At 23.8% G+C, this 20,760-nt stretch overlaps 1 protein-coding gene across 4 annotated transcripts in view; it reads left to right on the top strand.

Annotated features, from left to right (window-relative positions):
* Positions 1–12,017, top strand: part of LOC145833913 (ARF GTPase-activating protein GIT2-like) — a 37,791-nt gene extending 25,774 nt beyond the window's left edge. The window contains exons 12-20 of one of the 4 annotated variants that reach the window (XM_082941178.1): positions 2,284–2,496; positions 4,387–4,473; positions 5,301–5,395; positions 6,912–6,955; positions 7,495–7,591; positions 8,932–9,048; positions 9,512–9,604; positions 10,941–11,135; positions 11,621–12,017. In XM_082941178.1, coding sequence (XP_082797304.1) covers positions 2,284–2,496; positions 4,387–4,473; positions 5,301–5,395; positions 6,912–6,955; positions 7,495–7,591; positions 8,932–9,048; positions 9,512–9,604; positions 10,941–11,135; positions 11,621–11,716 — 1,037 coding nt within the window. In that variant the 3' untranslated portion in view covers positions 11,717–12,017. Of the gene's footprint in view, positions 1–2,283; positions 2,497–4,386; positions 4,474–5,300; positions 5,396–6,911; positions 6,956–7,458; positions 7,592–8,931; positions 9,049–9,511; positions 9,605–10,940; positions 11,136–11,620 lie in introns of all 4 variants that reach the window. The other 3 variants (XM_082941177.1, XM_082941176.1, XM_082941175.1) reach the window with 3 other exon arrangements.
* Positions 12,018–20,760: the final 8,743 nt, after the last annotated feature.

Below are 20,760 nucleotides of genomic sequence, written 5' to 3'. Positions count from 1 at the left end.
TGATAATTAAAAAAAATACAATAAAAACATATCTTAATGTTTTCTAAGCTTAAGCATTTAAGTTACTGTGATTGAAAATTTCTATAAAATTTTCTCTGTAGGTTAGCTTGTTAATTTTTATTAAATCGTTCAAGTAGTAGTATTACTTTTGATATATTGTCTAGAATATGACAAATTTAAACTTAAATTTAGTTTTTACGTAGTACAATTAACAGAAGAATAGTAAAGTTTTAAATTGGTAAAATAAATCAAAACTAGTTCCAAAATTTTTATAGTTTTATAATATTAAGTTTTATGACACAGAATTGACTTATTGAGCTTAAGTATATTATATATATATATATATATATATATATATATATATATGTTTTATTTGTTATGTATGTAATAACTTCAAGTTTTTATCTTTGCTGTGGCAATACAGATAATTGATTGTTATTATTTCTTGGTATATCATTTTCTCGATAATAAAATTTAAACTAGATAGGCTTAGCTGCATAATACATAACTTTTATTTGTATGAATTTCAAGATTTTTTGTTTGACAACTTAATGTAAAGATAGAGAAAAATAAGTTTTTGTTCATAAAGCGTGTACCATATTTTGAACCATATTTTTTATAAATTTTTGAAAAATTTAAAAATTAAAATATAAAAAAGAGATTCAAAACACCTTTGTAACACTACTAAAACTTTTTGTAAGCAAATTCGGATGATAAACATAATCAGATGTTTTTATTTTAGGTTTTTCTTTAATGTAAGAAGAGCGTAGATTTCTATTATATAGTGTTATAGTAACTTTTTTGGGTATATACTAATATGCTATAGATGGTATCAATGTTTTTAAATTTACTCTAAATATTTTTAAAGTGTTTAAACTACAACAAATTATCAATGTATTATGGTTATATATTTTTTAAAATGTACTTTCAGTTTTCATCAAAATTTAAAATTAATTGAATTTTATTATACTTTAAAATCTAAAAAGTTAATTTGTTTGCATCGTAAAAGGTTGTGCAATTTCTTGAACAAATTATTAAAAAATAAAATATGGTTGTTCATTTTGAAAGTTTATCTCCATAATTTTTTAGAGGTTAAGGGCATAGGGGTGGGGGGTAAATACCTTATTGAAATTTGATCTTATTTTATAAAGTTTTTATTAAGCTACAAGATGCTTTTTATGAATTTAAAAAATTCAAAATAATTTTTGAGATATAGCCGGTCAACGTCGAAGGCAACAATAGGATCCTTATGGGAGGCGCAAACTAAAACGGCAAATAACTTAAAATCACTAAAAATCATTCTTCTCCTACGTTTTTTGAGATAACTACCTCAAACTTTCAGGAAATGTTCCTTGCAATATTTAGAAAATTCTGTCGGAGCAAAATTTAAAAAATTAAAAACAAAATTAAAAAAAAAAAAATTGTTTGTTTTTTACAAAGAATTTATTTTTTTAAAATTTTTAAAAAATCCTTCCGACAGAATTTTCTAAATATTTCAGGGAACATTTCCTGAAAGTTTGAGGTAGTTATCTCAAAAAATGTAGGAGAAGATAAATTTTTAGTGAAATAGTCTATTTTTGCTGTTTTAGTTTGCGCCTCCCATAAGGAGCCTATTGTTGCATACGACTTTGACAGGCTATATCTCAAAAATTCTTTTGAATTTTTAAAATCTGTAAAAAGCATTTTGTAGCTTGGTAAAAACTATATAAAACAAGACCAAAAACCAAAAAAGGGTGTTTACCCCCCTATGCTCTAACAAAGATTCTAATAAAACAAACACCAACAAAATCTCAAAGATAATTATACACACTGATATTTAAAAGCTGAATATTGTTGCTAGCTTGTTTAATAAACGTTTAATAAAAAAAATTACAATTAAGTATAGCAAATGCACCACCTAACAACGAAAGTTATCACTAAACATGTAAGACTTGAAAATTATTTTATAGTATTTAAAGGTTTTTTTTTCACAAAGACTTTGTACTAAAAAACTTATTAGTTTATTAATTTAATGGTGACACCTTATAATGCCACTATATTAGAACAAATATATTTTGAAATAAATAGTTCATCAAAGGAAATTTTAATTATACTCAACAAAAATGCCTTCAATAAAAAAAAAGATCTAAGTACCAGTAGATGAATAGATAAATTAATGTTCAGATAAATAAAATATTCAACAAAATTGTTTTAATTATACAGAAATGCAATGTATTAATTTACAAAATGATAACAATCTAAGTTGGTAAAACATATACACGTTTAAATAAAGACCTATAATAGAAATGCCATCTATTGAGAACAAGATGATAACAATACCAGTTGACGAATACGAGCAATTGGTGAAGTGCAATATGGAACTGGGCGCTAAAGACAGGCACATAAATGATTTGAAAAAGGACAATTCAATTCTCACTAGCAGGTTGACTCAATTCGCCAATCAGTTGAAGAAGAATGAAGATGAAATCAACAATTTGAAAAGAAGAATTAACATGAGTTAGTATTTTTGTTACAATATGTCTTAAGATGTTGTTACTTTTTATGTATATTATGGCTAGTAATACTCAGTAATTGAACATATACTACACAGATTGACTTAGGTTCACTAAGATATTAATGTATGTAAAACCCTGCTTTTTTGAGAATTTAAATAAAGTATAACTGTTCCTAATACGACATATATATACTAGTTAGATAAACTTAGGTTCACTAAATTGTTAGTGTATGTAAAAACCTTTTATTCGATAAGTTGAATATAGTATAACTATTCCTAATACGACATATGTCAAGAACTGAATGACTAATATGAAATATTTGTACAAACCGCTGAAATTAGATGAAGTCTTGGAAGAAATGAGAAAATAATTTGAAGATACTAACGTTTCTGCAATCTATGGAACGACTTCTTAAGAAAAATATCAGATAAACAAATTCTAACTAAATATGTTTTCATAAGAAACTAAAAAATAATATTTTGTTTAAATAATAAATATTAATGTTTTATTCTATTAATTTTCCTATCATAAAACTTTACGTAATTCTATACTGTTTTTTAATAAAAGTTTTTATGGCTAACATCATTCACAATTCAACAACTTGATTGTTTTTTATAAATTAAAACCTGTTGACCTTTACCGTATTGTTTGCATGTAATCTGTTTATATTTGTTAAAGTTTTCTTTCTTCAAAACATCATTAATAAATGTATTTATTTGAACTGGCCAACTTCTTCGAGTTTATTTATTACCTCTGGTTTTCTAAAATAAAAATATAGGTTATTGGTAATTGTTTTTGTTTGTAACGTGAAATACAAAAAGTTGTTACATTTTGTTTTCAAAAAGCTATAGTATTTTTATATACTTTTCTATTTAATCTTTATATTTGAGAGTTAAGAACTTTACTTAAAAATAGATATGTACTTTTTACTATTTGTGAAAAATGGTAATTAGATAGGTTTGTTCGTTTTTTGTATTTTAAATATAATTTTCAGAACTTTTTTGATGTAAACTATTGTTTTTGACTTAATACAATGCTTAAAGGGTTTATAATAGCTAAAAGAAGACAAACTATTAAATGTATTGCTTTAAATTAGTTATTATCTAACAAAATTTACAATTTCAGTATGAATTATATGTTTTTGATTAATTTTATTAAAAAATTATTATCATAATAGCAATATAAGTACTCAAGAATTTGTAATTTACTTTAGCATTTTATGTATTTTTAGAATTTCCCTTATGAGCAGTTTACTTTTATTGTAAAAAGAATACTAGCTACGATGTGTCCAAGTAACTTTTTGTTTCTTATGATTTGTTTGTTTAGTAAAAATATTTATCATCTTAATAATAGCATTATTTAAATCAAGGTTGCCAAAAAACCTGGAAAAACCTGGAATTTGAGAGTTTAGGCTAAAAAACCTGGAATTTGAGAAATTTTGAAAAAAAACTGGAATTTTGAACAAAAATCACCAAAAAAACCTAGAAGTTTGACAATTTTAACATGTTCAGTAGTAAAAATATCAATTTGACACAAAATATCTATCAATTGGATAAAATTTTTTGTAATCATCAAGTTTTTTTTATTACAAAACATATTTATAGTAGCTTTACAGTATATTTTCAATTTTTTATACTTTTTAAAACAATTTCTTACCTTAAACTTAACTTTAAACTAAAAACCTGGAGGAAATATTGAAATCCAGTAGAAAATATGCTAAAAACATTTGGCAACCCTGATAAATTTATAAAGCATATTTAAGATCAGTATGACTATTTACTTTTTTATACATAAAACTTTAAACTTTTTTTAATAAGCTAAAATGTTGTGAATAGAAATTGCCTTAAAATAAATGAAGTAAGGTTTTCTATTAATTTAATTAATTAAACAGCTTCACTTAAAACTGGCATGGAAAATTCCGGATCTCCTTTTAAACCGGTGGGAAACTTTGATAGACCCAATAGTGTTATAAACACTGGTTAGTTTTTATTAAACTTAATTTAAAAAAGTATAAATATTAAGTTGTGTATGTCTTTTTTTAAAACTTGGTGGGAAATTTTGATAGACCCAATAGTGTTATAAACACTGGTTAGTTTTTATTAAACTTAATTTAAAAAAGTATTAATATTAAGTTGTTGTATGTCGTTTTTTAAAACTTGGTGGGAAATTTTGATAGACCCAATAGTGTTATAAACACTGGTTAGTTTTTATTAAACTTAATTTAAAAAAGTATTAATATTAAGTTGTTGTATGTCGTTTTTTAAAACTTGGTGGGAAATTTTGATAGACCCAATAGTGTTATAAACACTGGTAAGTTTTTATTAAAAATAATAATAGTTTAATCAGGTCTGGTTTGATTTTACTTAAAGTACAAATACTAGTCTTATAGTTCTGGTTAGATTTCTAATATTTTTAAATGATATTAGGTGAAATGTGTTTATTTTTACATGATTTAAAATTTAATCCTGTAATACTATGTGGGGCTTGAGGATTTTGTTTGTCATTATAGTTTAAAATAAATGGTAAACACATCTGAGAAATTACTGAAATATTAACTAGTAGTTTTAGTTTTTAGTATATTGAAACAGTTAAGGTTAAAAAAATTAGTTTTCAAATATTAATTACCACATAAGGAGTTTAAGAAAATAAACCAATTTATTGAAATAAAGATGATTGTTAAACTTTTGTTTTATTAATATATATGTATGAACTTTTTAATTAGATATGTTGGGAAACAACACAAAATAAACAAACAGTAGAAAATCTTTTTATTTTTAGTAAAAATAAATATAAACTTTTGATTAGGTATGATTGGAAACAACACAATAAAGAGAAATAGCAGACAGCCTTCAGAAAGAAGACAAACTGTTATTGGTATGCTTGATAATAATGACCAAGATGTGAGTTTATATTAGTTATTATATTAAATTAATTGTTGTTGGTATGCTTGATAATAATGACCAAGATGTAAGTTATATTAATTATTATAATACTATTTATTATGGTATTATATCAATTATTATAATAAACTAACTGTAAGTTAAACTATATTAATTGTTGTATACAAACTAAGTTTGATTATATTAGTTATTATAATAAACAAACTGCAAGTTTAGTTTTAATAGTAAATTTATAAAAACTATGCTAGATAATGATAACTATGTTAGATTAAGGCCATAGGGGGGGTAGGCCATGTTTTTTACAAGTTGATCTTTTTTTATAGAGTTTTTACTAAGCTTCAAGTTGCTTTTTACGGTTTCTAAAAATTCGAATTAGTTTTTGAGATATGACCGGCCAAAGTCGGGCCGCATAACAGGTTCCTTTTGGGGAAGGAAAAACTAAAACGGCAAAAAAAGACTAATGCATTCAAAATCTATCTCCTCCTTCATTTTTTAAGCAATCTTCTTCAAACTTTCACAGTCTATTCTTTATACAATAACAAAAAAACTTTATTTGTGACTTTAAAAAATTTTAAGTAAAAATACCTTTATTTTGAAAAAAAAAAATTTTTTGATAAAATTTTTTTTTTTTTTTTTGTTATAAAATTTTTATTTTTTAAAATTATTAAAATTTACAAATAACGTTTTTTTCTCATAATGTAAGGAACATTTCCTGAAAATTTGAAGAAGATTACTTGAAAAATGAAGGAGAAGATAGATATTAAAGCCCGTTTTTAAAAACTTGAGAAAAACGGCTTTAAAGTTACCCTTTATATACCCTTTATAAAGACAACCCTTTATATAACCGGTCATAAAAAAAAAGTTACTTAATATTTTTAAAATCTAAAAAAAGCATCTGAAAGATTATGAAATTTACTATAATATAAGTCTATATGTTATTTTTGGTCAAAAAATGGCTTCTACCCCCCCCCTATGGCCTTAACCGTAATTAATACAATTATAAAAATAAATTACAGTTGTAAAAAATAGTTCTTATGGTTTATTTTATGTTAATTGAAAATATTGTTATCTACATAAAAACTTTATTTATCGTACATAAAAAAAATCTATGTAGATAGTTTAAATAAATGCTTGAACAGAAGCCATTGTTTTTATGCGAAACAGTTATTTCAAAAGTTTTATTAGTCTTATTAAAGTAAAATAAATCAAGTATTTTTTAATAGACCAATTAAATATGCTTGGTAATTTAAAAGTTAAATTCACAAAATTCACTTGTACAAGTTTTTTGTTGAACATTGTTTTTATTTCATGAGTAACATTAAAATGTTTTTGTATTGATGTTTATGTTTCTTTATTGTTTTTAAATCACTTAGAAATAGAATTTAATGCACTAAATTTTTTGTGAATTTAAATGAATTTTTTTAAGTTAAAAACTAAATACTAATGTTTTATACTAAAAGTATTGTTCATTAAATTTATTTTTCAATTGAAATATTAATAATTATTTTATTTTCAGGCAAATAATACTTCAGGGGAGGAAGGCGGTACCATAATTAACAAGTTTGTTTTTATTTTATTTTTCTAGTTGTTGAATTTACTTTTAAAATTTCTAAACTCTATAATGTAATTTTACATTGTTTCGTTACAACTTTGTTTTAGCTAGATTTTTTAGTTTAGTTTTTTTTTTTCATAAAAATTTTATTTAATAAATAAAAAAAAAATAATTTATGTTAATGTATTTTTAATATTTCAAAAAATTAATTATTTTTATATTTTATACTTTTTATAAAACTCATATATTTAAGTCTTGTGCACAAAAAAAGTTTTAAACAATTTAATTTGTGTATAAATTTATTTTGCTAATCATCTTTAGTTTACTTATATTAAAAAAAGTGATAGTTAAGATTAGTAGATATAAAACATAATTAATTAGTTTAATAAGTAAAGTAATTAAATATTAAACAAAATCAGTTGCAGCAAAAGCTAAAACTATCATCTTTTAAATATTAAGAACATTACTAACTAAATATAAAAACATTAACTAAATAATAAACAATTATTAGTTGTAACAGAAACAACAACAATCTTCTTCTTGTTAGGGAATTTCCCCTAATCGATCCTTACCAAGTACTCTCGAATATCAGGGACGGTCCCAAGCTGCCCGAATATAAAGAAGTTGAAATAACCAGCACTCTTGTATGTTTTTATTTGTGTTTGTTTAAATTAGATTTTTTTATAGTAGAAAATTAAAAGTTCTAATTAGCCTGTTGTTTCTATTATGTAAATTAATGCATTTCATAAAGATTATAGATTTAAAAAAAAAATCTATTTCACATAAATTAACTACTAAATGTCCTGTGAAACAAGAGTACATAGTTTAAAAAAAAAAAGTATATTTCAGTTTCTTGTTTATATTTATTTGTTGTTGTATTTTATATTTTATTGTTTATATATATTTCATTATGATTATAAGACTTTTTTTCAAACACAGTATATTTCACATAAATAAACTACTTATTATTATATATCCTGTGAAACAAAACTACATAATTTTTCAAACATGTGTTTTTCAGTTTCTGTTTATATTTAGTTATGCCCAAATGAAGTTACATGATAAGTTGTCAACGTCAATTAAACATAGTGATGTTTGTTTGATAAGATCAAATACGCTCAATTTATTTTTAATTTTTTTCCCATGCATATACAAAGGTAAAACATACATATATTATAAACGTAAGATTTTCAAAAGTTTTGTATACTGTTAAAAACTAAAAATAATTGATATTTTAAAAAACATTATTTAATATTATAAAAGAGTTAAAATTCTATTATTTTTTTTATATTGAAACACTATTTATTAATAACTTATTTGAAATACATAGCTATTTAGTTATACAAAAAAAATTGAAACCTTTTTAAATTTGCGACGCTCATATCCTGGTAGTTAATATTTTATACCAAGTTTAAAAGCTACGGAAACTAACTAAGCAATATAAAACTAATATATGCATTGATATTATAGGGCTTTTGTCCAATTATTACTTATTTTTGAAATATATCAACATAAATAAACAAAGCTTCAGTTTTTGTATATAGCAATAGCTTTATTGATATTTCCGGTTTAGCTAAATAAAACTTTTTTTTTAAATTATATAATGTTAATTGTTTTGAAAAAAGAAAAGTTTGAAGATTTGTTTTTTTTAATGGTCATTAAACTGATTTTTTATAATGAATTACAAAATAAATTGTCAACAATTCTTCTTCGAATTTTGAGTCTCATGTAAATACTTTTGGTATTTGTAGAAAGTTTAATTATCTTAAGAATTATTTTAATAAAAAGATAGTTTATGGTTAAAACTTAATTATAGGAAATCTATGTTATATCAATGCAATAATTTATGATATTTTTGCATTTATATGATAAGACACATGTTAAATAATAGAAACATAAATTGAAATACATACTAAACGTCTTAACTATACTTATTTATAATACTTTAGCATCTTTTTTGTTATATTATTCATATATTTTTTAGGTGACAAAAGAAATAAAAGTTATGTACGCAACAGTTTGTAAAAAGAAGGAAAATTACAAAGTTTATTTGGAAAATATTCAAAAATCTGTGAACAAAGTTATCTGTCTGTTTCCACAAGTTAGTAATATTTATATTTTTCTAATATCATTAAGTTCTAATAAAAATCATACTGTGAATTTTATTGTTTATTAATTTAACTTTGAATCCATATGTTTAAAATTTATGCTGAAATTAGTGTTTGTAAAATTGTTTTTATTATCGAAAACGGGTATAATTGCCTAATATTAACCCTTGTAATTTATTTAAGTTAAGTTTTATTAATTATGGCAGTTCAAAAAGTACTTTGTTTTTTGTTTGCCACAATCTAGATATAGATTTAAGTGAATAGAAACTTAATATATATTAAAAAAAAAATTAATTGAGGAAAGTTTACTAATTCTTTTAACAAATATTTATATTAAATATTGTATTTAATTTAAACACTTACTTGTTAAAAGTAAAAGTTTGTAGAAGAAGAGTTTATTATTTTATTTTCAAATTTTACTTTTAAGTATATTTTCTAATTAACTCATTATTTTAGAAACTAGTTGAAGAAGAGTTATTGGATCTGTTGAAAAAATATTACACTGCTTCAACAAGACTCACTGAACCTAATGAAGAGTTTAATAAAAAAGTTTGTTTCTTATGAACGTTATTATTATTGTATTATTATTTTTTCAAAAACTTGTTTGGTCACGAAAGTTTAAGCAATAACAGCTTATTTTAAACTAATATAAGATAAACTATGATTTTTTTATTGAAACAGTATTTAAATTAAAAAGAAGTATTTTGAAGATGTAAAATTTAAAAGATGTTTATAGAAAAACTTCGTAATTTTCTTGTTAATGAGTTTAAACGCATAGTTTTTGTTAAATCTATTGTATATTTATTATGTTTTTAAACTTCTTTATGTTAATAATCTAAAGTTTAAATTAAAAACTAAATTAAAGTTATTAAAAGTTTTTTAACAATTGACTATAAAGTTTTGTCTATTTCAAAAAAGGTTAAAAAAAGTATACATTTTTATTTTTCTATTTTTATTGAAATATTTTATATGGTTTTGGTTAATATGGGTCGGATGTTTTATTTTATGGATATCACAACTAACTATTTTATAATTCAGGCTGTTTATAGGTTTAATTAAGAAACAACAACTAATTAACTTACTATTTTTTTACAAACAATTACATACACAGGGTTGCCCATAACCTTGAACCCTGGAAAAATCTGTAGTTTCGAACAAAAGTCACTAGAAACCTTGAGAAACCCGGAGTTATAACGAATTTTCAAATGGAAAGCAGAGTTTCCCAAAGTGGGCCATACGCCATTCCTTTGGGGCATTATAGAAATTTAGCTGTTTTTTTTCTTGGGGGGGGCATAAGCTACCAAACCGGGACAAAATCTCAAACTTACACTAGATACTGTGGAGTTGATGATGAACAGCAAAAAAAAGGTCTTATGGTAATTTTGAGTTTTATATTAGACATAACGGGGAAATTTTATAAACTTAAGGTGCCATAAGCTGTGAAAGGTAAAGAAAGGCACAGTAAAATAATTTGAAACTAACACTAGATATTATGAAGTTGATGATGAAAAAATGGTCTTAGGCATTTTTAATGGTAGTTTGTTGAGAAATCTAGTCGGAGGGGCCAAAGCTTTTTAACTTTTTAAAGGGGGCCTTAAGAAAAAAAGTTCTGAAAGCCTTATGTAAAACAACAAAATTAAAAATAGATATAAAAAATCTATCACATTATAAGAAAAAAAATCATAAACTTTAGTTTATTAAAAAACACATTTATTTCTTAAATGTTTTCATGCTATTGAAGGCAGTTTTTTTACCTTAAATTTTATTTTATACTAAAAATGGACCGAAGATTTTTGTCTTTAAAACACCTAGTAAAAAATTTCAAAAAACCCGTGGCAACCTTGTTAATATTAATTTTGTTTTTTATACATTTATACCTTATCAGCAGCACGAGTTACAATACAAATTCATCACGGAACGGGCTTACGCGGTCGCCAAGGCGCAGAAACAGCTCCTCTTATGGCTGCTTCATCAGGATCAAGTCGGGGGAAAACCCTCAAGCATGAGCCCCTCCAGGTCTCAGAACTCCACCCCCCATGATGTCGTATCTTCCGCGTCGCCAAGCAACCAACAACAACAGGTTGAAATAAATTAATAAAAAATAGAGAAATATGTTTTTACTTGTATATATATATATATAATTCTACAAATTTAAAAAAATTATTTTTAAATTTTTAAAGACTCTAGTGAGATTAAAAACAAATTATAAAAAACAAAGTGCTCATTAGTGTTTATTAATTTTAAACAATTAATTTTAAATTTCTGTGAGTTTGGTTATGTTATTATTAGTTGGGTTATATGAATTTGTATAAACTAAAGAAATTAATAATAATTTGAAGCAGGCTTTTTTTCATAACTTAAACCAAACAAGTATTTGATTTTATAGATTCTTAAAGTTTGTGCATCTCAGTAATCAACGGTTTCAGTCATTTTATTAAATTAAAAATTAAAAAAAAATAAATTAACTACTAAGTTTTGGATTATTGCCACAATTTATAATTTTGCACAAAAGACATATTCTGGTGCAGTTTTAAAGAAAAGTTTTAAAAGTTTAATAAAACACAGAGCACCCCAATGGCTTCCCCATCTCCAAGCAGCAACCAAGTCCCCAGCAACAACTCGCATGGCAACAACCAGGTTGCCACGTCATCGCCCAGTTGATGACGTAATCAGTTTCATTGAAGGGGAAATTATCGAATTGTTGAGAATCATTTCTGAATATTCTTTGTACATTTAAAGAATTAAAAAATGTTTTTTTTATTATAGAAGCAGGCTCATGATTGTAAGTTTTTCCCAATTAAATTTAAAATTTTAAATATTTTTTTATTTTATTGAAGCTTTTTTATCATGCTATTTGTTTCGACCAATTTTCAGAATCATGACTTTAATTTGGTCGAATTATTTCAATTATTTCAATGAAATATTTTAATGAAAGCCAATTTTTTATTAATTACTACCAAAAGGCATAATTTTCTCTATTTCAAACTAAACTTTCAAAGGCCATTTAAATAGGCGAGAAAACATAATTTTTATCCCTTTTAATGAATACTATTTTCACAAAACTTTTGTAAGCTAAAAGTGCCATAAATTATAATTTTTAATAAAAATGACTTTAAAAATATTTTTATAAAAATATTATTCTTTTTCACATAAAATATGAGTAAAATACTATTGACTGAATAATTAGTTTTTAATGTATTTTAATTGTCAAGCAAAAAAATCTGTATGAAGTTTTTCAGGGATTTTTGTAAATAAACACAGACTATTATTTTTTAACTTTTTCTCGTAATCTATTTCAAAGAATTATTTTCAAAGTTTTACGTTTCTTGTAGTAAAATACTTCAATTTATTTTAATGTGCACATAAATTTTAAAATGTATTTGAGTAGTTGTTTTTTATATTTTAGCACAATTAATTAATTTTTAAACCATCTGATATATAACTAGAGATTTTAATGTTGTTATATTTTGTCCACAATAAATTCTTGTATATTTTTCTAAAGTTGGTTTTTTATTTACAGTGAGTATATTAAGAAACTGAAATTTTTAACATACTGTTTCTTTTTGTTTAATTTATTCACAAAATGGTTTTTAAGTTAACTGATACATAAGAACTATTTGTTTTTAAACTTTGTTTATAAATTTGAAAAAAAGTTAGTTGAGTTTATTTAAGATTTTCTTAAAATGTTTTTTATGGTATACATACAATTCCCAACCGATCAAATCCCACCTAATATTTAACTTTTTATCTTATATTTTTTTCTGTTTTTTTTTTTTTTGCTTTTTCAATATCACTGTTGCCCCTTAACCCTTACCCTTGGTCGGTAAGCAATTCTCGGATATGATCGGGTGGGAATTGTGCGGTTACCGTTTCTTATATAAAAATAAAATATTCTGGTTTTTAGTTCTTGAAAATAAATTAATATAATGGTATATGTACGCATCAAAAAAAAAAGTAAGAATATTTATATGAATTTAAAGCATTTACCAAACTTATTTACATAATCGCACCGTTTTCAAAAAAAATCGCCCTTCATTAATGTTCCCACAATACTTAAAGATTCATTTTAACACATTTATTTGACATTTTTATGGACTAAATAATAATTAAAAAAAAATTGCACAGAAGAAAAATTAAAAATGCCGAAATAAATAAATTTTCCATTTATACCGGTCGTCTAGAAGTTCCTATAGATAAATTTTTGTCATCAGCCTACATGCCATTTGCTTGAAAATACAGTTCTGACCTTTTTAAAATTTTTATAAAAAAACTTTATGGTAGTGTGTAAACCAGTTTAATAAAACTTTTATTAATGAAAAATAATCAGTTAAAAAATGGTTGACTATCTGTTTTAAACTCGCTACTGCCGATATTGACTATTGCAAACATAGTCTTATATAGACACGACCAACCAAAAAATTCAACAATCAACTCAAAAATTGTCAAGAAAGAAATTGCGGTAATGTCTTTTTAATTAAGATAGTAAGTATGAATATAAAGTTTTACAAGCACAATTGATTTTTAATACAGCCTATGGTATTTTTATGTCTGATTTAGCTGAATATTAAATTTTTATTTTAATAAGTTTACTCTATTTATTCTTTCTGGTTATTAAAATATATATTGTTGTATTATTATTTTTTTCAAAAATACATTTACTTGATGGTTTTCAACAAGTTTTGTTAATGAAACGTTTTAAACCTAAAAGTTATTAACTAAACAAATTATAGTAGTATAAAGTTGTGTACTAGATTTTCTGCTGCGTACAAAATACTTATTTCAATAATTTCTTACAGTGATCAACATTTGAAATCTTTGAGAAACACTAAAGTTAATAAAATTAGTTTATGAAAACATAAATAAAAGTGCAAATTTAATTAGCTAATGTTTCCTATGTTGAGCGAAAATAGATTAACTTAAAAGTTTATAGAAAAATTAACACTTTATCTGGCATCTAAACCATAAATTATTAAATAAACAACTCTAATAAATTCAACATATTTTGATATAAGTTTTTTCTTAATATTAACTAGTTATATTATACTTTTATTACTGTTTTGTATTAAACGATGAAGTGTTTTTGAAAACTATCATCACTAACAAACTTTGTTTTAAAAAGTAAATATGACAGCAAAAAATTTTATATAGCAAAAGTATCTTTTTTTTTATAATTAAGGTTTTATTGCAATTAAAACAATGAACATGACACCACAAATACAATTTATTAAACTACTAAATAAGCCATGAAAGACTATGTAAAACTTTTAGTAGTTGTAAAAAGTTTTACACAAAAATAGATATGCATTAACATTGTTTTTAATACGATCAGCAAGAATATTTTGTTTTAGTTTTCTTTTTTTTTTCAAAGATTTAGTAACTGATTAAATAAGCTAGTTTTTATCGTTTGATAAATATGAGTTCTTCTGATTAAACTACTTAGGTTTAAAAAAGAAGTTGATTTTGTTTTTATACACATTACAACTTTTGTAACTCCAAAATATTTGAAAAATGTTGACTAAAAAACTTGATAAAAAGTTTTTCAGCTAGTTTACTAATGATAACCAAATTTCCATCAAAAGCAAAGTTTGTTTATAAAAAGTTGTAAGGAGACAAAACTAAGGTAAAACTCATTTTATTTTGTAAAATATTTGTTAAAAAAACTATCTTTTTTTGCTTTTACATTACTTGTACAATTAAAGATATCTTTTGGTCTACGATTATTTTCATGTACCTGAGTGTTTAGTATTTTTTTTATACCATAAATCTTTTAAAATGCTAATAAAAAATTGAATTTAGCTGAAATTACATCATTTTTTGTTGAAGAGTAACAGTTTCTACACCTTGAAATGTTTTGCTCTAGTCTTTTTTATTTTTCACATTTTAGAAACTTAATTTTGGATATTATAGATAACAATATTTCAGACTACACTCATTACTAATAACAAAAACTGTGTAGTTAATCTGAAGACATGTCAAATATGCACGAAGATTCTTTTTTGTACGAAGAAACTTTTGCACAATGGATAATTTTTGCACAAGAGTCAAAATATACATAAAAAAGATATATAATAATTGAAAAAACATATAAGAAAAAATACTGACTATTTTTAAGGGGTTAGGGGTAACAGTGGTAGGAGAAAAAAAAATTAAACAAATGGAAACAAACAAAAAGTTAAAAAAATACAGACTTAGGTAAGGATTAAGCTAGAGGTAACAGTGATAGTCAAATAAAAATGGATTAATTATAAAAAAAAAAGAAAAAAAAAGTTACCGACCAAAGGTATGGGTAACAGTGATAGTAAAATAAAATAAAATTATTTTCAACCCGTGCAAAAGTGGCCCCAGTGTTATTAAAATTAACAAGATAATCTAAAACATTAGCAGATGAACTTTTGTTAATTAAGAATAGTTCACTTCAATTTTTAAATTTTATTAGCCAAAAAGTATTTGACACGTTTAGACAATTTAAACGAGATCTTCATTTGATATAAAAATATTATTCAATAATAATTTTTCAATCAATAAAAATTAACAACATATTTAACAAATAAGTATACTTCTGTACTTTAAAAGTTGATTACTTCTTAGAACTTTATATAGTCTATATATAAATTCATTTTGTTATCAATCGTTTTAGCATCATTATCACAAAATTCTTGGTAAACTAACTTTTAATTGGGAGTTTTTTATTTGCTGCTTCCTTATCAACAAAAAAAAAAAATTCAAACTTTTTCCACTAGTTACATGAATTCTAGCAGCTAGTATCAGCAAAGCATATAAATAAACAAATGGTATTCAATAAGAACAATCTATTTAAGATTATTCTTTTAGTGTTAACAATATCTTTGATTGTATTTATAATTATTTTTACATCGTTTAAAAATGACAATACAACAAGTAAGCTTATTATTTTTTTAAATTGATATTGAAAACTAATCGTGATTGTTAAGTAGTTTTTTTGTTTAAGTGCATAATTTTAGTTAAATACATTTAGTTTTAGACAGTTTAAAATTTAGAGTACAATGCTTTTATTATTTAAACCTTGTAAGAGAAATTACATTTTATCTGCGTGGAGATTATTTTTAACGAAAAATCCTGGTTTTTAGTAATAAAAAGGAATTATATAACAATTTTTCAAAAAAGTTTGTCAGCTTGTATTTCTAATGTAATAAAGTAGCTTTTTTATTCAGCATTTATTTTCTTAAATATTTGTATTGATTAATAAAAAAATTAAGAGATTTAAAATGTTTAAGATGATTATCAAACATATTAAAAAAAAATAAAATTTCATTAAAAAACAATGTTAAATGAATAAAAATACTTTTGTACAAGTATTATTCTTAGTAAAATATTAAGTATTGTAAACTCACACAAAAAGTTACTAATAAATATAACTTTATTGAAAATAAATCATTAATGTAATATGTTATTAAATTTATAAAATAAATACTTTATAACAAATTATTTAAAAACTGAGTCTTAATAACAGAATACAAATTACAATTAGTATTTATATATCACAAAGGCATTAAGGTTATTTTAACAGTAAAACAATACATGCTGGTAAAACATAAACATTTAATATTTTGAGATACTAAAATAAATAATACAGATAACTGTTTAAAATATTACTTTTTTAAGTAAAGCTCAAGTACTAATAATTAACAGGCTGTACAGAGCTTCCTGATTTCATATTGAACGGAAGAGCTGTAGTAAATTACAAGCCGGAAAGAGACAAATCAACTCTAGGTACGCATGTTACTTTTAACTGTGATCCCGGTTACAAATTGTCTTCTGATATGTCTGAGTACATTTGCCAACAAAATGGAAATTGGAGCAGTCAAAATATAAATCCTGAATGCTTAAGAGGTTTTTCTAACAGTATTTAAATTTAGTATTTTGTTATAAAACTATAGTTCGGTTTTTGGAAACAATGTTTTTGTCTTGTAGAATATTTTTATGGTGTTTTAGTTGTTTTTATTTAGTTATACAAGTTTTTATGTTTTTATTTCTACAGTGATGCTTTTACTTTACCAGTTATCTTAAACTTAAAGCATTTTGAACTATAGAACATATGAACACTTTAAATCTAATGAGTCTCTGTTTTAAGATTTTCTATAACATGAAAGCTTGGTGATATTACTGCAGAAGTATTGTTTACTTTGTTATTTACAACTTAAAAAATGTTTAAATAATGATATTTACTATGGAATTAAATCTGGTTATTTTACTTTAATTATTTAGGTGCCAAAAGCATTTAAAGTTGAATATTAAAGTTTAATTTAATTCTTATATACTAAACAACGATCAAAATAAAAATTAAGCTTGCGGTAGACCACCTAAAATACCTCATGCAACTTACGATAATGAAATATTTGACTCGCACTTCAATGGAACTTCGCTCAATTTCACTTGTGATTACGGTAAAGAAACAGAAACTTTCAACTCGATATTCAAGTCGTCTATTCAGTGTTTGAATGGAAGTTGGACTAAATTTTCTTTTTGTCCGATATGTACTTTAAAAAGTGAGTTTGGTATGTTTTACAAAAATTATTTATGCACTGTTAGGTTATTTACAATGTTAAAAATGTTATTCTGTAAAACACATCAAAATTTGCTTCGATTTTTATTAAGTAAGAAAATGTTACTGCAAAAGCAGCTAACAAGACAAAAATTAAGACTATTTAAGTAGAACTCTTATATCAAGTTCGATTACTTAAGCTTTTTAAGATAACTTATTGCATTTTATAACATTTGATTGAACTTGTAAGCACTTCTAAGTAGGATGTGTTATGAAATTACTTCGAACTTTGTTATTTTTATAATTATCGATTAAAAGTTTTACACAAACTAAAGCAAAAATTAAACTGAATTTAGCTTACTAGGCATAAAGTTTTAAAATATTTAATAAAATTAGTGAGGTACGAGTTTAAAATTACTAAAAGTCGTGGAAATTTTGATAACGTTCGTGAGCAGTGTGCTTCGATGGGTGGAGACCTCATCACTGAAAATATGAAACCTGAAGGATCTATCTACCATGAGTATGCTTTGTCTTGATATTTAGCTGATAATTTAATACTAAAATATTTTCTGTATTTGTAGCGAAGTCAACATATTCATTTTTAATACGGAAAAAAATATGTTAAAATTCAATAAAACACCTAAACTTCATTTAAGACAAGATATTTTGAAATTTGTCTTTACTCATAAAAAATTTGTGGCTTCATTCTTTGTTTGGTTTTAAATTTAAAAACAAGTAGTATTCATTACTACACAATTAAAAAAAAATCAATTATAAAAAAAATTTGAATACCTTATTTAAGGGTTAATAAAATAAAAATTTAAAACCTAATTTAAACTTGTCTTGAATATAATCAACTTTTGTTGTTTAACTTAAAGCAACATCTAAAGTTAAAATTTTATCAAATCACTTCTCCACAAAAATACTTTCTCATATACATGTTTCAGTACAATTCGTAACTTGGTCAAAAAGGCCGGAGAGGATCTTTGGGTAGGAATAACAGATAGAGGAAGTCATAACACTTGGAGGTTTATCAGCAACAACGAATATTTCAACCCTGATAACAAAGGGACTTTGTTTAAGTGGGCCCCAGGTTATTTACAGTTTTAATACGTTTTTTAAACTGATTTCTTGGTACAAATTTCTACACAAACTAATCATTTTTAAAGTTTGAAAAGTTTATTTAATGTTTCCGTTTAGTGTTTGTAAGAATAAAGTTGCTAGAAACTGACATTAAAAAAGTAAAAATTTTAGTTAAGGTAAAAAATGTTTTTAAATTATTAAAAATAGCCATAAAGAGTCAAATGTAAAAGAAGTCTGTTTAAGATTTTAGTTTTGAATGGGTAACTTTATACTGGTTTAAAGGCAACTTAAAGATATAAATAATAGAATAAAACGTTTAGAATAACAGAAAATTTAATTTAAAACTGAGTTAAAAACCAAAATATTTCAAAGACCCGCAACAATACCAAACACTTTTTATACGGTTTTTTAGTAAACGAGATAATGAAATAAACTTTTCAAACTTTCAAAACGATTAATTAGTTTTCTAGTTATGATACGTTCGTATCTGCATCTAAAAAAAGTTAACTATGTTACAAAATATAATGACTTCCTTATAAAAACTATATGGGCCATAATCAAAGCTATACGATTTACTTTAGTTTTTTTTTTCAGTAATGTATTTATAACACATTAATTGACGAGATTGAGTTGTTGTTTAAAGATATAATAATTTACTAGCACGTGTTTATTCTAACAGGTGAACCTAACAATGATGGTGGTAACAAAGTTCAGGACTGTGGGCAGGTTTATCATGGCAAAATGGTGCTTGATGACGACATGTGTTCCCAAATGAAACGAGGGCTTTGTGAAATCAAAACTTTTGACTGTTGAAGCAAAGTGTGAAAAATTTTGGCTTTTCAACTTAGTATATTCATTCCGCAGAATTTATGAGCATCTTGAACGTTACAAAGCGTTTTTTTTTTTAATTTTAATTTTTTTCAAATTTTACTTCTACTTAACTAAATCTTAAGTAGTCAAATTTAGTAAAAACTTGGTAGAATTTTTTTTACTATTTACGTTTTTGAAGTTGGTAAATTTCGTAAAAATGTATGTAAATATGTTGTTTGGCATTAATAAAGTTCTAGTTTAATTTAAAGTGGTTTAAAAACGAAATTAATAGAGACTGTCTAAGTAAACATTTTAATAAATTAAAAAAAAAAACTAATTTAAACCAAGCTCTTAGTACAACTAATAAACTGTGAAACAAAAACTACTAAGTTATTAAGCTTGTAAACTGAGTAAAACTTTAATGTTAAAATAAAAGTTATACACTCAAAGAAAAATTTAATAAATTCAAATTATTTGCACTCTGTATCATATACACTTTTAATTTATCTTAAAAACTCCTTTTGCAAATAAACTCTTCTATACACTAAATAAACGTATGTAATTTAAGGTATTAGCTTGAAAATATAGCAAGCTACAGAATATATGGAGAAATATTTTTATGTTTTAAATGTTTTTCAACCAAAACAGCTAATTGTACTAGTGAATTAGAGAAATGTTATTAATATATAAATTACTAAGAGCTAGAACTTTATAAAAACTTAAATAATTTTGCATATTTATTTTATACTTTTTTTTTTTGTTTGCAACATATTAATAGAAAATCATTAAGATAAATAAAAGTCAAATATTGATAACTAAAAGTTATAACTAAAAGTTTTGAATTAGATGACTGCAAATTATCAACAAAAAATTCAACTAAATTTTTACGGTCGATATTTTTTCGTCAGAAGTTTTTAAGAAAACATATTTTAATAGGAAACGCAACTAGTGATCATAAAAATCAAAATTATGCTATAAGTTCTAGCTAGTGTGTATAGATATATGAGCTTTTTCAACAAGCTATATAAGTTACTTTTTACAAGTTTCAAAAGCTTTTAACACAGGTAAACAAAATTACTTAACTAATAGTTAGTAAATAAAAGTTTATATTTTCCACATTGTAAGACGCAATTTCAAAAATTTTGAACTAACAAAACTTCTACTGAAAACAATATTACATGTTATAATTTATTTTTTGAAATACGTACATAGTCTAGTAAATAAGGCTTTTAATGTTATGTAAGATGTATTTTAGTAGTTTTTTTAATTAACGAAATATTTTTTTTACCAT

Source organism: Thalia democratica, chromosome 4 (assembly GCF_965202585.1).
Source record: "Thalia democratica chromosome 4, ktThaDemo2.hap1.1, whole genome shotgun sequence".
NCBI lineage: Eukaryota > Metazoa > Chordata > Thaliacea > Salpida > Salpidae > Thalia > Thalia democratica.
The sequence above is the reverse complement of the archived record's forward strand: the minus strand, read 5'-3'. Positions and strand labels throughout refer to the sequence as shown.